The sequence below is a fragment of the Tripterygium wilfordii genome, chromosome 12, assembly GCF_013401445.1.
Source record: "Tripterygium wilfordii isolate XIE 37 chromosome 12, ASM1340144v1, whole genome shotgun sequence".
NCBI classification, from domain to species: Eukaryota; Viridiplantae; Streptophyta; class Magnoliopsida; order Celastrales; family Celastraceae; genus Tripterygium; species Tripterygium wilfordii.
In genome coordinates this window covers 10,260,552-10,282,004 of record NC_052243.1, presented here as the reverse complement: position 1 = coordinate 10,282,004, position 21,453 = coordinate 10,260,552, and the positions used below count along the sequence as shown (strand labels likewise).

The following is a 21,453-nucleotide window of genomic DNA, read 5'->3' as shown; positions in this document are numbered from 1 at the left end:
ATCAAAATATGCCTTGCACATCAGAAATATTCAGATTTCACATTTCACAATTTCCTAACACACGATTATTGTTAAAAATTCATGAACTTAATGGATTATGCCTCGCACATCAGAAAGGTGTTAGCAACCGCACACAATTCCGAAGGCATATGGTTTATGCTAAACTCCGACAAAAAAATTGTAGGTGTAAATTCCAAGGAAACATGAGTATATTTTTAGGCAAAAAAAAATCAGTATTTGGCTAAATGATTTAATGACATTTGTGAATATTCTTTTGAATAAACCATCTTCAAGCAACCACTGGTACTCCAAAATATGACTGAAGCTCCTGCCAATTCAGAAATCGAATTCAGCTCTAATTCCCAGTAATGCTAGTTTGACAATGTAGTGAATGTGTCCAAACCAGTCATATGCTGCTCCTAATTTTCCAACGCAAATATTGCTTCAAGCCAGAGCGAAGTTGCCCAGTCGTTCAATCCAATCCTTGGACCTCTCGGTAGTCATTCACCAAATTTGTCACAAGTAGACATAGCAAGAGCCCAGGCATAGTTCTCCAAAACGTTCAATAACTGTAACTCAATCTCTCTGGTTACTGTTCCACTTTTAAAACATACCATCCTTCCATCAAAAGGAAAACCAGCATTCCCAGAAAAACAAAAGGAAAAAACACAGCATTCTCAAGACAACGACGAACAAGTAGTCAACAACAAATCCAAAAAACAACAGCATATAACGCCTGGCTACCCTGCGGTTTCATTAGCAACAATAAGGTGGCAAAATAGCTAGTTAACTGTCATTAAAATCCAGCAAATGTCAAAAAAAGGTATAATGTGCTGCCAGAACCTAGAGAGTGAGGGTAAAAAAAAGAAAGGGACTGCCAAACGCCAACGAATCAGAGGGAAATGATTCAGAATTTAGGCCATTTCCAGCTTCGTTTTCACCATCTGTCCCCGTCCTTGATGTGTGCACATAAAAGTTACTAGTAGGAATGCCAAACCCAGATCAAATATAGGTAAAATAAATTGAAATGAAAGAAGTAAGAGTTGCTTCCTGCCAACACAAGTCGAAAACACAGATTTAAACTCCATCAATTTACTAGAGTTGCATCCTCAAAACCATGTACAAATCATTGTAATTTTCCCCCCCTAAATGAAACTATCTTTATTCATTCATATATTTAACTGACTAGTTCAGGACGAGTATAGTTGATCTCTATAAGGGATAAGCATATGCAACTTGATATAGAAGCTACAACACAAAACTAACATATCCATATGACAGCATTCCCTAAATAATCACATACCCTAGATAAAGTCAAACAAATTATTTTTACGACTGCACAAGGATGGATATTTATAAAAGGGAAACTAAAAGACCTGATGAGAATTTCAAATGCCCAAGTTAAGATGATGAAGATCCCTCCATTGCGCTCACCTTCTCTAAGAGGCCTTTAATCTCACCCTTCAATCTGGATTTTGTTTCCTGATATGATCTTTCATCTGACTTCTCCAGTATTGAGGTCATCAACTGAAGTTTCTGCCTGATATAATTCAACTGCAACCCCTCGTTAACTGATAACTGTGGAGCTGTTGCCTTGTCCTGGGTCTTGACCTCCTTTTTGGGTGAAGGAGAAATTTTTGCACTTGGTATCTCCATGAGTTCCTTAGCCCTAGATGCCGAAGAGAGATAGCGAAGCCGGAAAGTGGCCCTTGAAGATCCAAAAGGACTGACCAATTGAGAACTGTTAAATGCTGCCTCCCCATCTGAGGTTCTCACAAAGACGATCCTTGCACAGAAATTCTGGTAAAACATATCCGTTTCACCTTCAGTCAGAACCCCGTACTTGCTATATATGTTGACAAGATCATTCTTAGAAGGTATAGAAGACCCAGGGCCAAATGTCACAAAAAGAGCAGCTCCAGAATCCTCCTCACGGGGTTTCTCACTAGTCCTCGTATCTGCTAAATTAGAAGATTGTTTGTCCACATCAAATTCCTTCTCCTTTGTCTTCACATCTGCTTCACGAGCACCTTTCTCGTCCACATCAGGCGAGAGATAGCACAGCTGGAAAGTGCCTGTGTCAGCTCCAAAGGGGCTGACCAACTGAGAACTGCTGAGGGCTGCTTCAGCATCAGAGGCGTTCACAAATACAACCCGAGCACAAAAATTATCACACAGCACATCCGTTAACTCTTTATTCAGGGCCCCAAACTTGCTATATATACTAATAAGGTCATTCTTTGATGGTAAAGAGGATCCTTCGCCAAATGTCACAAACAGCACAGCAATTGAAGCTTTCACATCACTTTCCTTCTCATTCCTCTCAACATCTGCTAAGCTGGCAGCTGGTTTGTTCCTAGGCTTTGACTTTGCATCTTCAGTCCTTTTGATCTTCTTATGCTGGCATTCACGTTCAGGGGAACTGAGATCGCTCTCATTTTGGTCTTTTCCAGGTGTATCAGCCCCACTGTCTTGAGCTTTTCTCTTAATACCTGGTTGTAGATAGTTGTAATCATGGTAGTTGGATCCATCATGATAAACTGAGCTTCTGAATGCATAAAAGAATTGGTAAACCATGTCCGAGTCTACAAACTTATTTTCCTTCAGATATTGAGGACAAAGAGCAGTGGACTGGATTCCAGATAGAACTTCATTAGCAGATACGTTCATGCTCATTGGATCAATGATATTGCACTGATCCTGATTCGATGACTGAGGAGTTGCAATATCAACGCCTTTAAACAGGTTTTCCTGATCGTCACCACTACACTTCTTAATGGTGGGGAACCCAATAAGATGGGTGGCAACTCTATTCATTCGCTCACCCACTTCCTCCTCAGAGACTTTTAAGGATTCTGCTTCTCTGCCTTTCTTTCTTTGACCCTGATTAAGATTTGTGTAAGGAGGGGATAGATACCTGCTTTTCTTCCTTTCTCTTGGTGAAGATTCCATCTCAATTTCTTCCTTGGCCTTGGCATGATAACTTGCAACACCTAAACCTCCACTTGTTTTGTCCTCAGTAGAGATGTGATTGACATTAGTTTCTTCTTTACTCCCACCACCGTCATAGTCAATTTTAGATCTGGATTTCTTCTTTCTTCCAGTTCCAGTCGACAAAGAAGGATTTACAGTTCCCTCATTGCTTCCACTACCATCATGATCAATGTTAGACACTTTGCTCTCTGTAGCTAAAAGAGATTCTGAAAGCTTTGTAGCTTTCCTCTTCCTCTTTCGCACAGAAGCTGAATCATTGGCATCATCTCCATCAGCCTCAACGCTGTCTTTCCTCTTCTTCATCTTGGAAGTTGATGCCAGTTTGTTCGAGTTTGTTTTCTCTTTAGCCAATTCTCTTTCCTCATCTTCAACCTCAACATTCATGCCTATGATTTCAGCTATACTTTTCTGCTTCCTTCTATGATACAGCTGACCCTCTGAAACCCCTGGGCACTTTTGCAACAAGGTTTGGTTGGTTTGACCAAATCTTGTGCCCCCAGGCAAAGTAAGCAAGTCTTGTTCAACAGGCCCTGGGATGCACACTTGAAATTCACTGTCATTAATCATGCCGACTTCCGTATTCTTCATGTTATCTTCAAGGCCTGGAATTAGCTGCGGCTCTCGGAAAACTGGGCATTGGCAAAACCCCTTTTCACCATAAAAAGCAGAGAGCCAACTTTTAAAGACAGTGAACTCAAGCATACTTTTCGCATTACCAACCCGTGCAATTAATTTCAATTGCATAAGAAATTCTGCCGGTTCAAGAAAATCAGTTATAAACTTCTCAATTCCACCTTCAGGCACAAAAACTCCTTCTTTGATTCCAGAATTCACTGCCAATGGTCTATCACAGCCCCCGGAATACCCTTCTTTCATCAAATAAGAAACAAGCTTCAACTCCACAAGCTGGCCAATTTCATCCAGTGCCACCTCTACCGCGTGAATGAAGTTCTTAGAGCTACTCTGCCTTGATATCTTCTCAAATTCCTCATCAAAGGGCTTCAACTGAGAGGGCTTACACCAAGCAAATGTGCCATCTCCAAAGTACGCCACCAGAATCTTGTTCCTCCGTTGCATCTTCAATGCATAATCCGAGGCATCAGATGCATCATATATCCGCCCGGGCCACCAAGGATGGCTCCTAATTTTGCCCCAAACAAAATCACCCACTTTAAATTTATCCACTCCACCATCATCTTCGTCATAATCATCATCATCAATTTCCTCTCCATCTTCATCATCACCCTCACTCATCTCCTCAAAATTCTCTTTTGCGTTGAAATAATCCTCACTATTCTCTCTTTCACCACAACCTCTTCTTTCTTCTACACCAACTTGTGCCCGAGAAACAACAATGGAAACGTCGCCCTCTCCAGGGAAACCATCACCACCGGTTACTTTACTCTCATCATTCTTGTCCATAGCACAACCATTTTCACCACTGCGTCGACCTTCTTCTTGATGCCCTCGCATCTTCAACAAAGAAGAAACTCCTTTCATCTCAGAGTCTTCCAAATATCCACCAGCTGTAACGTCCTTTCCATTAACAGAAACCCTAACTCCATTTTTTTGTGTAATCCCACGGAAATCACGAGAATCAGCAGAAATAGAGGTTTCTGAAGCTTCTTTAAGGGGCTTAGTGTCTGTGTTGTGAGAATTCGGTGCAGTAGAACCACTACGGGTTCTCGGTTGGTTCCCAACTGCCTCCATTTTCTGGGAAAAACACTTTCTCGAGAAAATCAGCCGCTCTGTATATTTCACACAAAAAATCAATAAAACAAAAAGAATAAACGTCAAAATCAACACTTCGAAGGAATTCTCCGCTATCGTGAAGAGCACTCAAGAGGTAAAGATAAAACAACAGAAAAAAAAAAAACCAAGACAAAAAATCAAGCATAAGAATTTCAGAAAAAGCAATATCATGAGATTTGGGGGAATAGAAGAGGTTACCTTAAACAAGACGAAGAGGGAGGTCTAGGGTTTTCGAGCTTCTGGTTCTGGTTCTGGTTCTGCTATGGAAAATAATTCTGTTTATTTCTTCACTTCCCCCAAAACAGACAGAGACGAAACGATTTCCACAAGATGGGATTAAAATATCGAGACAAGGAAACGAAAATATCGTATTAGCCGCGAGAATTTTCAATTTTGAGGTTCATTTATTTGTCTACTATCTCGCGGTGGCGTCCACGGTGGCAGCATCGAATACTTGACCCGCGTAGTGTAGCCTAATTCAACATACTCGCCATCACATAATAGCCTGTCTACGTGTACGCTTCGATTTTGTTGTTTCGAGTCCTGTGAAACCGGATCAAGGGTGAATGCGCGTACATGTTCTAAAAAGAGGATGACGCAAACAAAAGGCAGCTTTCTTTTTAGATTGACAAATGTGCTTAATCTTTACGATAAGGATAAGAAAATGACAAAGATCCCGAGTCGTTGGTATCCCCTAATTGCCACAATTGTTGATTTGAACGCACATATTTTAAGTGAATTTGTTAACTCTATGTGTTTCACATGATACACATAAGAGTTTGTGTTCTAACTCAACAATAGAAATATTAGTTGTTGGAATAAAATCTTGTGTTACAACTTAACACTTAAAATAACTATGGCTCCGTTTGGTACAGCGGAAAAATTGATTTTCAATGCTAGCGGAAATGCTGTGAAAAATATGCTGAGCTTAAAGCTGTGAAATATGCTGTGAGGTGTTTGGTGATATAAAAACTGAGGCTAACGGAAACTATTGAAATAAAGTATTATAATATTAGTTTTTTATATTTATATTAAAAGTAATCTAATGAATATAATTCTTATTAAAATTAATTTTAAGTATAAATTTAATTAATCAAATATAATTAATATTTAAAATTAATTTGAAGTATTTTTTAATTAATCAACTTAATTTTCTCACATTTATTGTATTTTTTAATTTATCATTATGTATTAAAATTAAACACCTATAAAATTAAATGCATAAATATAATTAATTTATTAAAAAATAATTATATTTAAACCATTAAACACAATTAAGTGGGTCCCATTAATAAAATAGTAATACTTTTACCTGAAATGTGTGGGACCCACATATTAAAAAATTAAAAAATACTGCAGCTTTTTGGCGTGGGACCCACGTCAAAAAGCTACAGTACAACGGTTTTTACCGCTGTACAAAAGAAGCTCCCATTCGCATGTTTGGCATGGCAGAGCCACAAAGCGGCCCCACTTGTGGAGTCGCCCTGCCAAACAGGCAGTATAACAATAATTGTTGGAAACTCTATCATAATTGATTTGCCCGTCAAAATGCAAGATTTTTAGGGTAAATTAATGCTTGTGGTTGTCCGTTGTCCACATCCAAGAGATAAGCTATTGATTAATCAATTATCATAATCACATTTAGTGCATATTACAACTTTTTTTTAGTAATACTTGACATCCGGCTTTGAGCCTTTGAGGTGTTTTACTCGAGAGTCTTCGATAGAAATTTTCAATGACTATTTCAAATATTGTTCGAATCACAAGCTTCTTTTTTATTCTGACATCTCTGTCATCATGTGCACCGAATAAATCTACTCATGCATAGCCCGCAAAAAACTTTTTAGCCAGGAGGTTTTAGCATTAACTTTTTATAAAACCAAAATACTTTGGATGATTGAGTTTTTTTCTTTCCTTTTTTTTAAGGCATGAAGTTGTATTACTAAAAATATAATTCTAATAAAGTGGTTACACTTGCAGGAAAAAAAACATAGAATTTGAAGTTTTAAATCTAACATAAAAAAAAATTTCAAAATGCATGTCACAAGGAGTGTGATTCTTTACCCTCCACCATTTTGGGATTGAAAATGCTAATTGGATAGAATCCAACTAGCTGAGAACCAATATAAACGACTTGGATTGGATTAGAGAATACCACTTCACACAAAAGATGACCATAATTGTGCCGAGATGTAGCCATACTGACGAAACAAACATGAGAAGCTTGGAGGGAGAATTAAACAACAAGGTTGCATCACTCATCTTCGAACCAAAGTTATCAATCGGCCAAAGGAATGAACCCATGGAGAGCAGTCGCATAGAAAACAGTCAAAGCTTGTTCTTAAGTAGTTAAGCCTCCTCGGGATATATACAAATCCAAGGAAGTCGTATCCATCAAAGTCTCTCTTCTCCCACCAAAGAAATTCCGGTGGTGAAGATCTAAGATGCCAATCAGCCAAAAAACTTACAACATGACTAAATCTGCAACAGGTTTTTCCTTTACTTGCTCTAAAAACTTCTCTTCAAGATCTCGTCTTCCGCCAAACCAATTTATCAATCAATTTCTCCATATCTGAAACTTCCATAGTCAGAGAATAGTTTCTGAAAACTTGTAGATACTAAAAAAAAAAAAGTCTAGCAATAGTCGATGTAGAGAAACTAAAAAAAGTAAGAAATACGAAAAAGAAAACTCATCGAGGAAGATAAACTACCCAAGGAGACTTGAGGAACCCTAGGTTCAAGAGGGACTTCCAAAGCAGCTGTAATTTTCGAAGGGACAGCAAGGATACTAAACGGAGACCTAAAGGCAGAGAAATAACATAGATAAACAATAAATACTCAGGAAAATTGTTGATATAATAGTAGAGATAGATAGAAGGTTGGGGGACGTCGAGGAGTGATTGATTTGTATCTTGTACTCTGTTGTTGTTGAGTATACAGAGAAGAGACGACGTGGGTTTTGAGAGTAAGAGCATGTTTAACTTAATAGATCCCTTAAAATACAAATAAAATGTCACTGTTCTCTATCTTACATATTTCATATTCTACTAATACTGTATCAGATTACCAATCATATCATCTGCATCAACACTTTTTGCCTTCTCTGTTTATTTAACTTTAAAAAATGATTTGGACAGAAATGCCTTTTGTGGATTTCTTTAATTCGATCATCGGAATTGCTAATTTGGGACGATGAGTGAGGTATTTGATGGATGAGCGCCAATGCTGCAAGTTTCGGCAAATCTTTTTGCCGCAGTGCTCATCAAAATTGCTCGGAGCTTCAAGAGTGTGTGTGATCCAAAGACGCCGGCAGAGGCGCAGAAACAGACGTCCTCTCGACCATGTAATCATTGTTACCAACCGAGAACAATTTGTTCATCCCTCTCTTCCGGGAAGAATGCCAATCACTACCGATAGCCTAATCACCAAAATTTTTAAACAGTATCTCTTTTCCTGCTTCACACAATGAACTGCAAAAGGTGAATTGCAAAGAATAAACATGGAAGGGGATCGCAATATGTTGAAACTGCCCCTACAATGTACCGGACATATTATACACATTTGTAAATGCATTAATCTAGATACACAAAGCTCCATAGTTAAAAATATGATTCAGCAAATCAAATATGAATATATGATACATTCAAAGGTATGGCAAAATAGGAAGAAAATTAGAAAACTCTATGAAATTATTTTTGCAGATTATACTAAATCTTTGTTAAAAAGACAGAAACCACTCTTTCACAGGGCTTGAACCATCACAACTTAAAAAACAATGCAACATTGACCACAACATTTGCATATGATATACCAAATTATGGAAGTAAGCAGTGTCAACTTTCAAGAACTTACCATTAATCTGACATCATTTCTAACAAGTATGATATCCAAGAGTGTTATTAACGCAGTGCGTGGTAGAACAAAGCGAATTCGTAATCGAAGACAAGTTCTACTTGTTCAATATACCAAAAACTGAACGAGATAGGGTTAGAGGATCTCTGATTTTATTATAATTCAACAAAGCACCCTTTCTAATGAGAGTTTACAACCTTAAATAGTAGTACAACCAAAAAGAATGCACCACATTTCAGTACAAGCAGATACTGCATTTCATTATCTTGAGTTACCTACAAAGAATGACAGAATGACCATTCACATTTAGAACCAGCCAGCTGAACTTTTGCAGACTAGCAAATAATCAAACCACAACATGTGCATCAAATTTATTATCAAACATAGCCTTTCTCCATGACATTAGTAAAACATAACACATTTACAGATAAAACAGAGATGAAACTCCACTCCCAAAGTTAGACATACAGAAACCAACTGAATCGAACCTCAGAGATTTGCAAAATCAACCTTCTTGGCAATATTTTCATACAAAGCAACTTGCAGTCAGCAATATCATTTGAAGTATGAATAGAATACAAAAGGCTAGACTGCAACAAGAGTTGACGCTTGCACGCACCCATGAATGAACAATCTTTGACAAGCTAAAAATGTTTAAAAACCACATTTGCAACTACAACTGATTGACAACCAGCTTTAAACCATTACAACAATAGAGCAACACAACATTCACCACAAGCTATGTGGCAAAACTAACTTAAGTTCATCAAGTGGCAACAGATATTGGAGAAACCTTTTCAGCAAGAACTAACAACAATCTTTGACATGCCAAAAAGTTTTACAGACATATCATTCACTACTACCACTGATTCAGATTCAAAAGAGAGTAGAAACATCAAAAGCAGCAAGCATTGACTTCAATTCTGATTCAATTACATTGAAATTTGAGCATTCAACACATCCACTGTATTTCACTAAACAACATCAAACTTAGAATAATCCCTAAAAATGAAAGTAGAATACAAAATTAACCCCAAATTACCCTCATAATCTCTAAGAGATAGCAATTTTAGCCCCAGCCGCTTCAAGCTGCTTCTTTGCCTCCTCGGCCTCCTCCTTCGAAACTCCCTCTTTGAACTTCTTTGGCAACCCTTCAATCAAGTCCTTGGCCTCCTTCAAAGCCAAGCTCGTCAACGCTCTCACCGCCTTAATCACCGCAATCCTAGCGTTGCTCGGCACCTCCTCAATCATCACATCGAATTCCGTTTTCTCTTCCACCACAGCGGGTGCTGCCTCAGCAGCACCGGGGCCCGCAACCACAGCCGCAGGGGCAAATGCTGCTGCGGAAACGCCCAGCTTGTCCTGGAGGAAGTCTACAAGGGTTCGGGCCTCCTCGAGGGTGAGAGATGAAATCTCATCGCCAAGCTTCGTGATTTTCTCAGGGGCTTCGACGGCCGCAATAGGGCGGAGATGGGTGAGGCGGTGGGAGAGGCCGGTGGCGGTGTGTGTGAAGGGGAATTGGAGAGAGGGCTTTAGTGATTGAGCGTGAGGGGAAGATTGGAAAGAGGAACGGAGAGTGAGTGGTGGTGTTGTAGAGAGAGTCGTCGCCATTCTATCTTCGGGTTTCAGGAATCGAGAGAGCGAGAGAGTGTTGGCAGGAGATTAGGATAAGGCCTTTCAACTTTGAAGCTTTATGGACGATTTTCTTGTTCCAGGTTCGTGGATATTTTTTGGACCACTTTGTCCTTTCTCAAATGAATAAGAGAAGTCGGATTATGTTCGAGAAAGGCAGAAACGCTTTGATGAAAAGGGGCATAGATAGCATTTCATGTAATGTTGAAAGGGGACATAGATGGTATTTCGTGTATTGTATGTACGATAAAAAAAATTCAGAAAACAAAATGGGGCGTTCCGAGAATCGAACTCGGGACCTCTCGCACCCAAAGCGAGAATCATACCACTAGACCAAACGCCCGTTTTGATTACTTCAAGTAGAAGTATTATTATTAGTGCTTTTTTCTACGCAACAAGGCTAGTTATTTCTTAGACATGTTTGCTTCCTTTGTAATGTGAACTTATCATATGTTCATATAAAATAATGTCTTGAAAATGCCTTATGAAGGCCGATTATAGGAAACCGCTTGAGTGATAATTTAGTGGTAAATCTCTTTGGGTCAAACCATACAGAATCATAAGATCCTGAATTCGATTCAAGTGGTAGCAATACTCTTGTGACTACGCAAGTTTTCAGTTACTAAAAAAAATATAATTATAGGGATTTGGTACTCTGCCTCTCTCTAGCAAGTTTTGAGTAATTGAGTTATGCAAATCACGGAAGTAATCACATGGAATGTGTGTGATGATAGCTTGTGTAGTGGTTGTGTAGAGCTAAGCAATCTTTATTGAAAAAAAAAAAAAAAGAAGCAATCTTTATTGGAACGAATAGTCATTCAACAGGATTAGACTCAATTGCCCACACCTGCCCTTTCTGCTGATCTATACCCACTTTCACTGTTGGGGTTAACTAAGATTGACTCCCATGATTATTGTGTTGATTAAGCGTTGGGATTAAGGAGCAAAAGTTCGATTGTTACTTCTAAGTTGCACAAGGTGCAAATCTGAACTCACTAGGGGATACCTAAGCAGCGGTGGTTTGGAGTTCATCTGTTCGTGTTCGTGTATTTATTATGTATATTTCTAGTCGATGCTCAAGAATCATATATTCAATGTTGGGCTTGGTTTTTTTTCTCATTGGGACCTGGTAATTTTTCCATCTACCTACTACATTTTTTATGGAGGCCTATTACATTTTGCCCAATACTATGTTTCACACTAGGGATTCACCTATGGTGCAAGATTCAATTGGAGCAATCAAGTAATCTATATTACATCTAAAAATCTGGTTGTAGCCTAATTTAAAGCATCAAATGAGAAAAATTTAGAAAATGAAAACAGGCTATAGACAGAATGCTAAATGATGATCCAGTGCCCATACAAACAGGTCTTTCATTGGTAAGAGTATAAAGCTAAAGCAGATAGCACTTACATATTATGTGTAGAAGTGAATCTAAACCACCATTGTGCAATAACAATAAATAGTCACCGGAGAAAATGAGGAACTACCCTCTAAGGTCCAAAGCATTGCTAGCAATGTTGTTGGAAAGCCAATCCAACCCCTCGTAAAGACCCTCCCCAGAAGTAGCGCATGTGCTCTGTATGTACCTGAGAGTCGATCACAATATCCATCAGGGAAATTTGAGTGCCACCATTTCATTTTTATCTTAATATTTTTTGTTTGAATCAGTTTTCCCAAATTACGAATCTTTGTCATCCATATCACTGCCTAATCTCAAAACTCTCCATACTGCTCGTACTGTTTTCAACTGTAATATTGCTTATTACCCAGATACATGTAAAATCACATGTACTTACCAGTGGCGTTGACGAAGAGAATGGAGACCAAGCTTATCAGTTATTTCTGCAGCATTCATTGCATTGGGAAGGTCTTGTTTGTTGGCAAATACAAGCAAAACAGCCTCCCTCAGCTCATCCTGTAGCCAGATTAACATTGGTTTAATACATTGCTTGAAGGCAAAAAGGCAAAATAAGAGCTTTTTTTTTCTTTTAACGTAAAGCATAAGAGTTGACCACAGCTCAAACGAAATCACCCCACTGTAATTTTTGAACACCAGATAACACAGGCACAAACGTAGTGAATTAGAGAATTGGAACTATTGGTAGTCAAATCCCCAATGCATGAGATGATTAGAATTACTAAACGTCAAAATCGCTGATATGAATGGAACAACGTCGTTAAATTACACAAAAGGATAATCAATCAGAGGATAATCAAATATGAGAGCACTGGAATAAAATCAACAGAAGTCAATATTTGGAAAATGTATGTCTGCAATATGCAGCTGCATTAAGACTCATCACAGTGCACAAGTGCGATGGAAAAGCATTTGTCGTGAGTATGTAAAATTAAAGTCAGGCTGGATATATCCTCCTAATAAATAAAAGTAAATATAAAAGAGATATCATCGAAAAGTGCAGTACAAAGATTTACCACTAGCTAAAGAAAAGCATTGAAATTCGCAACACCACCATTTTAAAATAAACAGATGTTAAACTAAAATTTTTTAACAGTATGACATATGTAACTGGCTTTCAACATAAGCCATAGGCATTTCTATATGAAGTTAGAATGAGATGCGTATGTATTGGAGCATAAACAAGAAGATTCTACAAAGGCGAGAGGAAATAATGCCTCCACAAAGGACATATCTGTATTTAAAATAAATGGCCTAAGTCACTCAACAAACTTCAATTAAAGAAGAAAGAAATGAGGGGAATGAATTGCGTTGTCATCACACTACAGGCAGTGTTGCATCACACCATCTACTCTAAAGTTTTTAAATTTAAAAAATAGTGTAGTTCCCACACGATTCAACACATCAGACGATGATGCTGAAAGCTACAGGAAATTGCAGGGATTTCCCATTGCAAGTCTCCTGGCTGGCATGAATCCAGGCTTAATAAGTTCACACAAAAACCAATCAAGTGGCGGACGAGCTAAGCGATCTAAATTTCACATCATACCAGGAAGAAGTGAAGTGCATAGTATAATAAGTCAAATCTCCTAACCTAGTGAATGCATTTTCTGCGCCAAATGACTTAGGTTTTGACTATCCCAAAGTGGACTACGGAGGAGAGGACTGCTAAAGTTGGTATTGGAACTGAGGCCCTGGGTTGTAGGTGTGGACTCATGAGGACATGAGCCTTTGAGAATGGGATATTGTAACACCCGACTTGAGTGGGCGGGAGCACAAGTCTCTGCAATGAAGTTTGATAGTGCTGAGCGAGTTACCGAGTGGTGAGGGGTTCAGTGCTCTAAATTCCACATCGCCTAAGGAGAGAAGTGAAGCACATAATATAATAGGTCAAATCTTCTAACCTAGTAAATTCGTTTTCCGAGCCAAAGGTATGGATTGGCCAAAAGCGAACAATATGCACCTAGCTCAGCCAGGGAGCGGGCTATGACATTGCTTCTCAATGATAAACGAGGACAAGTCATAAAAAAGACAATCACAACCCTGAACAAGTTAGGGACACAATAGACCGTATTTTATTACAGGTTATAAATCCTTTATGGAGAACACTAAATTCCAGGAACACCAAGAATACAACTCCATTGGCACAATCTCAGAATCCACAGAACAACTTTTCCATCTTATGATCAGTTCCTTGGACATAAAAAATTGAAATAAAGCACACAAAAATACCATAATCCCCTGCAAACTACTACTTTCCACCAATGGCAAGGCATCACCACCACAAACCGCCAAAACAAAACCCCCATCTCCTCTCTGATTCCCCACAATCATCAACCCATAGATAGAGGCCAAGAACCTTACTTGTCACCTTACAGAAAGAAAAAGGCAACTTTAGACATATAAGGAAAAAGAAAGGGCACAGAAATATGGTAGAGTGTGCAACTATGAAGCATGAAGTCACACCAAAAGTGAAGTGGCGAGGAGAAGCTAAGGTATTTGTAGGAAAGAGGCCTAAAACATGTCAATGTGAGAGCAGATAAATTATCCAACCCTCCACTTTGGAACTTAGTTATCAACTTCGAGTCGGATACCATGCCTGAAGCAGATATTATGATCTCTATACTACTTAAACAAAACAATAGATTAGGCTGAAGATGCTGGAATTATTCTATCTGCTCATCTATGTCAGGCATGCCAAATCGGGTTTAAGATGAAGGAGAATGAGGTATAGGTGACAGTCTGGTACTGAGTTCAATAAAATAGCATATAACATATGCCTTGCCCAGAAACTATACATTTCCCAGTACAAAAGCATATACTTTGAAAATCTTATGAGCTTGCAAGCCATTGTATGTCAGCAAAGAAAGGGGGAAAACTGAAATTCCACCCCTACTAGTAATTTCATCCCTTGTCCAATTGTATATAATATATTGCAGAAACCTCTATATCTAATGAGTCTGCACTAACTGTATTGAGATCTTAACATTCTGCTGAGCTGACACCATCTAACAACCTCATAAATTTTGCCAGCAGCGAGGCTTAATACAAGGAGTTATGTTCTCTAATATTCACGTTTCCGAAGTACAAACTCCGTACTACTGTGACAATAGCAAATGCCATAATGAATCTTCAGCTGTGGCAGTATCAGGCATAAACTATGTAAATATTAAAGGAACCTACAGTGCAAACCTTTACACTTTGCTTGCATGGACAGCATGCCATGCACAGGCATATCTCTAGATACCATCCAGCTACAAGCAGTTCAAGAGAGTGAAAATTCCAACAAACCTTTCCGTTGGGAGGTATATGAAGACCTAAGAACTGCAACTGTCCAACCATTAGACTATTTAGAGTCGGGCAAGACATCCATTGCCGGACCTCGTAAAACTCAGAATTCCTGCTGAGCTTGGCCAACATTTTTATGCATACACTTCAAATGAGGATGGCACAATTTCTCCAACGCTACTCGAAGAATAGCATGTATCAGGGTCTTCGCCAACTTATGGCGAACCCTAATTGTCTTGACCAATATTTTGCTTGCTCGCGTTGTAGCGATAAGTATATAAATTAGTCTATTTCCAGAACCAAATCACATATGAATGCATTCTTGCAAATTTTGAAACAAATAGGAGTTTTGAGGTCACCAAAATTCTCTAGAATGAAAATGTGAAAGTAATTATAACCATATAGATAAATAAGTAAATAAAATAGTCAAATTAGAATAATCAGGTTTCTAAAGGGTCAAGCAACCATAAATGAGGCTGGTTGAAGGGGATATGTATACAAAGTCTTAAATCAAAGTCAAAGAAATGAGCACCTAAGAGAAAGACAAATCAAATTCCCAAATTTTATACAGTTTTCTAATAGGAAACTAAATTTTCAACTGCAAGGAGAACAAAATTATAAGAGTGAGAAATGTCCCAAGAGACGGGAGAAAGAAATGAAGTCAAAACACAAATTAGAAAATAGAGTAACCGAACAAAGTCACAAACATGGAGAATAAGAAAGTAGAGTCACTCATGATGACTGGCAAAACATTAAATTATCAACAACAAGACACGTGACATGTCCAGAATAAGCCAGTTACACGATCATGTCAAGAAAATGTACCTTTGTAAAAGCATTTAACAGCAACTCAACAAGCCATCCTGCACAGGTAACGTTTTGGAATAACCTTTGGGATAATTTCTTATAACCCGATTTTTAAAACTGAAAACTATCACTGAAAATGACATATATGTGAATGTCAATCCATTTTTTGACAAGCACAGACTGATACAGAGTTGAAATATGCAAAAGATCTCCTAAAAAAGCGTAACACCCGCTAAGTTCACACCTATAATTTATTATGAAGACATACAGAAAAGTGAGGCATTTCCAATTCTCTTCTATTTTTATTCCACTTCTTAGAAATATTATTTAAAATTCGAAGAGACAAAATCTACTTGTGATGAAAACATTAGATTCTGTATTCCTTATCCCTTCTCTCTCCTCAGCTTTGCTTCATTATTTCTAACCCTTTCACATCAAAATGTGGAGAATGAAATAATCAAACAAAACGAGAATCCAAGGTTCACGTTCATGAATCATTCCGAAGTATACTCCCCATCTCTACAATGTTTTGTGAAGATAAAACATTAAATAATGAGAAGGTTTGACACAGAAAATTCACCGCCAACATATGGGATAATAAAATATATATGAATTGATACAACATCAATAGCATGTAAGCCATCTGTTGCAACTACAGTGTTCAATTGATTACATATTCAATCTGTGCAGCTGCAAATAAAGCTTCTTTAAAAAATTCAACAATCATTGTGTCTAATGCTCTACAATGGAGTACTAGCTAACAATATTACTTTTTATGTGAAACCTGATCACTGAGTGGAAGGTTGCACAAGTGCTTTTGGTTTTCCAAACCCGGTAGCAACCTTCTTCTGTTTTCTTGCTTCAAACTTTTCAGGGCTCGGCAAACCAGTTTTTTCCTCATACTTCGTTTCTAATGCCTGCCAACAAGGTCAGCAATACGAATATGCTTACATATTTCCTTGTCAATGCAAAACATAAGACAGCATTCTCTTTGTACTCAACACTTCTTAAAAATGATATGCCAATAAGAATATTGGCAGAGCTAAATTCTCTTAAAAAAGCAAATTGCAAGTATACTCAACTATGGCAACAAAAGTTACTAAAGATTGCTTTGTTGTCATGTTAATCTTCAGTCACGGGATAAAATTATAAGCATTAGAAATGTGATGCACATATTTGTCTGGTTTCAAAGTTCAATTAAGCACTCAAATGGTAGCAGAGAGAGTGCGAAGATAAAAATAAGCATATGGTAGAGGTATTTTCTTTGTGGGATTATTGAGCTTGATAACCGTGGAACTTCTCTTAGGTAGGGCCTCATTGAACCCAACCCTGAGGAGTATACCCTGAATACTAGGAAGCACCCAAAAATCACCAGTATCATTTTAAACCATTAACTAGGCATGTACCCACCTGTAGTTCTGTCCGAATACTGTCAAGCACTTGTACTGACATTCTATCGAAGAAAAGAATCCCCTGAAATCCATAAGATATGTAGATAACTTGGCAAGGCGAATATGCATGATTTATAATAAGAATACTAAAAACATCAGCTACTTGAGCACTTATAAAAAATCATTTAGTTTAGTGTTAGTTAGAAGCTTTAACCAGATTTTTTTCCACCTTAACATTCACAATAACAAATTTTCTTTTTGATTGTTCAACAGATATGGGGATTCAAACCCCTTAGGCAGGGTGAAAGGAGCCAATCCTAAACCAGCTGTGCTCCTCAACATTCATTGTTATAGATACACATAAGAGGAAAACTCGACTTGTGAATACACCATAAATGTGATGTCTCACAAAAATTACAAAATGCAAGGCGACTTTAAACATTTTCCAGCATTAGACACAATATAACTAAAACATTGCTCTATTTGATAAGCAAAAACCAAACTAAGTTTCTGATAGGGTACAGACTTATGCATTACTTATAGTGCAGACAGGGTCAAGCTATTAATTTTTAAAAGACTAAGCTAGATTGCTCAGAGAAATGAAGCATCGCCCCATCCTTGGCTTATTTCTAGAGGATATAGATCTGAAAGTAGGTTGAAAAATCTCACATTCCATGAAATTGTTGAAATCAACCACACAAAATAGAAAATATTATTGATCTTGCACCCACATCTTATTTTACAAAACTGTAATAAAATTCAAAATTCATAACGGCTTAATATATAACCTATTCCTCATAACTTTCCTATTCCAGGCACTCCAATAATCCAAGACATAATACACATTTATGTTGGAGAAAGTACCTGCAAATGGTCAAATTCATGCTGAAAGACACGCGCAGGAAGACCGGAAAAGTTCACCATAAATCTTGCCCCATTAATGTCACGTGCATCAATCTTAACAGTTTCTGGTCTCTGCAAGTGAAAAATGAGATAAATTCTAGATTGGTGTAAAGATCACATTGCAGCAACCAAGACAAAACCCCCCAATACCCAAATACAGAACTAAGATCACAAAAGAACAAATCTTCTATTGCGTTTGTTATATCCAATCATTAATTGACTGTCAATAGTGGTAACAAATTATTGGGCACCACAGAAAAATGAAGTTGAAAGCAACCATTTAACTAACACTAATTAAGCCAATAAACAGAAAATATTTCCCGCCTTTTGAATGATAAACTTTATCAGAAAGGGCACCAAGGGGCTGCTTACCAATTACAAATCTTATATTGGACACCAAGTCCATTACATCCAGAAGATACCCGTATTTATATCAACATGGTCTATATTCCCAAATATGAAGAGCTTTTAGCTATCCCTAAACAGCCAAGACAAAGATTCCACTCCACATAGTAAAGTTTCTTCTGTCACCTCTCCTCAAATCTCACCCACCAATGGTGAAGAGAATCAAACCCACAAATTTCTTCTATTTTCCCCACTTTTCTTATTGTTCAAAACAATTTTTTTCTTTCCTTCCTTTCTTATTCATTTGTTCTAATGTCCAAGCACCAAGCTTCATTTCAACTGTACAAGCCACTACCTCTGACACCCCATCACATTTAAAAGTTCAATCCCAGCCTGAGAATAATGGAAATTTTTTTTAATTATTTAACTACCCTGCCTATTTCCAAAACAAAAACCTATTCACCATAGATATTTCACATTTACTGAATACACTTTAACTTCATTGCTCTATGTTACTCGAACTTGCAGTCCCCGTATTTCATCAAAAGAGCCATATAATACACTTTAACTTCGGAAATCCTTGTTTCAAGATTTTTTCCTTAGGAAAATCACTAATTCCCAAATCCAAATCCATAGCTTCTCTAGTTAAAAGGATAATCCAATTTGTTTTAGCACAAAACTACTCTAAATTTTGTTATTCCTCATCAACTAGGTTGTTTTAGGGAATTGAACTCTAAAAGGAGCCACTCTAATGATATGTACCAGGCCAAACTTCCACTGCCTGCCTAAAAGTAAAAAAGAGCATTGATGCAAGAGGACAATTAATATAGTCTTTTATAAGTTTGTATATTATTGGGTCTATTGCAGCATCTATTAATTCTCTGATGTTTAGATTGGACAACAATGAGCGCCGCTACGCTAAGTATCGTGAGACCCAATAATATACTAACTTATAAAAGACTATATTAATGGTCCTCCAGAATCAAGCATGCCGATCCATTCACCCTACCTCACTGTTTTATGGCACTCCCAGTCCGTAATATTCTCTTTCTTCCTTTGAAATCCACGCATATAGTTCCAACCCATACTTAGCATCAATACAAAACTTAGTTTGATCATTTGGATCAATCTTATGAGTCAACATAAAGCACATACATGTATCCACAAGATAGAAAATCAATTTTACACGAAATAAATAAGAAACAGGAAAAAAGCAAATGAAGAAAAAGAACGTGGAAGCAAAGGCACAGGTCCTTCAGTAAGTTGAATTCAAGTCCACATTGAGATCAATGTATTCTAAATGATCAAAACCAGTACAAACCTCCAAGCTCTTCTTTTTCATCATTTAAATGCCACACACAAGTGATTTAAAATTCATAGAAAGTCCATTATGCATCATCAATTTGATTAGAGAAGAAATCTAGCACACAACAAATAGATGTGCAAACACAAAGTAACATCTCTGCAGAATACATTCAATGAGACTCAATAAGAGAGAGAATGAGAAAAGAATCAGCATATATAAATACCTCCACATCAGCATAGATCCCAGGAAAAGATAGGCAACCTTCATTGTAGAGCAATGTTTTCTTTGAATATTTATTAACTCTTGGATTCACCAGTACGATTTCCTCTCCTTCGCCCCGCTCACCCACTGGATTGAATACCATAAGTTGAACATTAATTCCTACTTGGGGCGCTGAGAGGCCAATACCATCGGTTCTGTTAAAAAGGAAGCCATCAAGAATTGTTCACACTCTTGTACATAGCAAGGATTCTTAATAAGCAACTAACTAGGGAAAGAGTCTAGTCACGAAGCATTAATCCCAAGTTAGTGAAATTTGAAGAATAAACTAGCATACAAAATCATCATGTTTAAAAAAAAAACATACAAAACAATGAATTTCAGTTTTCAAAACATTTACCCAGTGATGATGGAGAAATACAAATAAAATCAGAAAGCATTAAGGAACAAATGAAGTACATAAAGGTATCTCACAAAATCAATAATATATGTTTTAGAATTTTCAATTTTGTTAATTTAATTTCTCTCATAAAATACATTTTCCTTCTCAATTATATTGATATAGTGATATCTATAAGCTCTGATCAGAAAGATACAGATATTAATGGACAACTATAGGTTGCAATATTTAGTGACATCTAAACATCTGAGCATATATTAAATGTCTCCTATCTACAAGATGTACTAGCATACAAACATTTCTGCTACATATTTACAATCACTGACGTCAAAGTTACTTACTTATACATAACGTCGAACATCTCATCAACCAACTTCTTCAAGTTGTCATCAAATGTGTCAATTCGCTTGTTTTTAGCCCTCAAAATAGGATCCGGATATTCCACAATTGTGAGCGGTGCTTCGAAGTGAAGAACATCACCTACACGGGAAAAGGCAATAGTGAGAACTCATACAGAAATGACGTTCTTCTTTTTTCTTCAGTTAACCATTACTCATTTCCTTAATTTTAATAGAGAACCAGGGAAACAAGAGTTAATCAAAGATTTAAACCGCTGTACTTGAACAAGAATCCTAAGCCAAAAACCATATTAATCTTACGAGAAGCTACTTCATCTTCTAGAGGGGAGAAGCCACGCCTGGCCTGCGCACGAACCGCCAACACATAAGGTTTTTTCCGATTCCACAAGGAGGCTGACGAAATTGTCGAAGACAACCGATTGAAGGCACCAAACGTATGACGAGAGAGATCTGGAAGTAGAATAGGCGATAGTGAAAATGAATGGAGCCAAGTCGCCCAAGCCATGGTCACAACCATGAGTGAAGTGCAGAGTAGCAAGAAGTAGTAGTCACTGGACTCCCTCGCCTTGCAGGCTCGAATGTAAGAGGCCTATAACTAGAACATATAGGTTTTTCTGCAAAAAAATTACTTTATATTTCCTTAAATAAAAATGTAAATTATATTTAATAAAAATGGTTAGAAATATAATTTTTACAATAATGGGAAAGATATAAGATGATATATGCTCAATAAAGAAATTCATCTAAAAACCTAATGAGAATTAGCGATGGCAATTTGTCCCCG

General features: G+C 37.5%; 3 protein-coding genes and 1 non-coding gene across 7 annotated transcripts; all 4 read right to left on the bottom strand.

Annotated features, from left to right (window-relative positions):
• Nucleotides 1-1,063: 1,063 nt before the first annotated feature.
• On the bottom strand, nt 1,064-5,101 carry LOC120010858 (serine/threonine-protein kinase ATM-like). The gene is made up of 2 exons (XM_038861753.1): nt 4,945-5,101; nt 1,064-4,742 (listed from the first exon to the last, which is right to left on the bottom strand). Exon 2 carries the CDS (start codon nt 4,702-4,704, stop codon nt 1,402-1,404), a length of 3,303 nt encoding a protein of 1,100 aa, XP_038717681.1. The 5' UTR covers nt 4,705-4,742; nt 4,945-5,101; the 3' UTR covers nt 1,064-1,401.
• A 4,323-nt stretch (nt 5,102-9,424) lies between these two features.
• On the bottom strand, nt 9,425-10,278 carry LOC120010079 (50S ribosomal protein L12, chloroplastic). The gene has a single exon (XM_038860771.1). It carries the CDS (start codon nt 10,207-10,209, stop codon nt 9,652-9,654), a length of 558 nt encoding a protein of 185 aa, XP_038716699.1. The 5' UTR covers nt 10,210-10,278; the 3' UTR covers nt 9,425-9,651.
• A 223-nt stretch (nt 10,279-10,501) lies between these two features.
• On the bottom strand, nt 10,502-10,573 carry TRNAP-UGG. The gene has a single exon. It is a non-coding gene; the product is annotated as a tRNA-Pro (tRNA).
• A 1,017-nt stretch (nt 10,574-11,590) lies between these two features.
• On the bottom strand, nt 11,591-21,283 carry LOC120010629 (peptide deformylase 1B, chloroplastic/mitochondrial). 4 transcript variants are annotated; one of them, XR_005470889.1, is made up of 9 exons: nt 20,970-21,283; nt 20,652-20,790; nt 19,915-20,107; nt 18,002-18,112; nt 17,157-17,219; nt 16,531-16,663; nt 15,765-15,802; nt 12,031-12,149; nt 11,591-11,820 (listed from the first exon to the last, which is right to left on the bottom strand). XR_005470889.1 is itself a non-coding variant. In XM_038861420.1 (7 exons), the coding sequence occupies exons 1-6, from the start codon at nt 21,184-21,186 to the stop codon at nt 16,535-16,537; spliced, it is 852 nt and encodes a 283-aa protein (XP_038717348.1). In that variant the 5' UTR covers nt 21,187-21,283; the 3' UTR covers nt 12,031-12,149; nt 16,531-16,534. The 4 variants fall into 4 exon arrangements, 2 of the variants coding, with proteins under 2 accessions (XP_038717348.1, XP_038717347.1); XR_005470890.1 differs by lacking the exon at nt 11,591-11,820 and having other exon boundaries at nt 16,517-16,663; XM_038861420.1 differs by lacking the exons at nt 11,591-11,820; nt 15,765-15,802.
• Between the last annotated feature and the right edge of the window lie 170 nt (nt 21,284-21,453).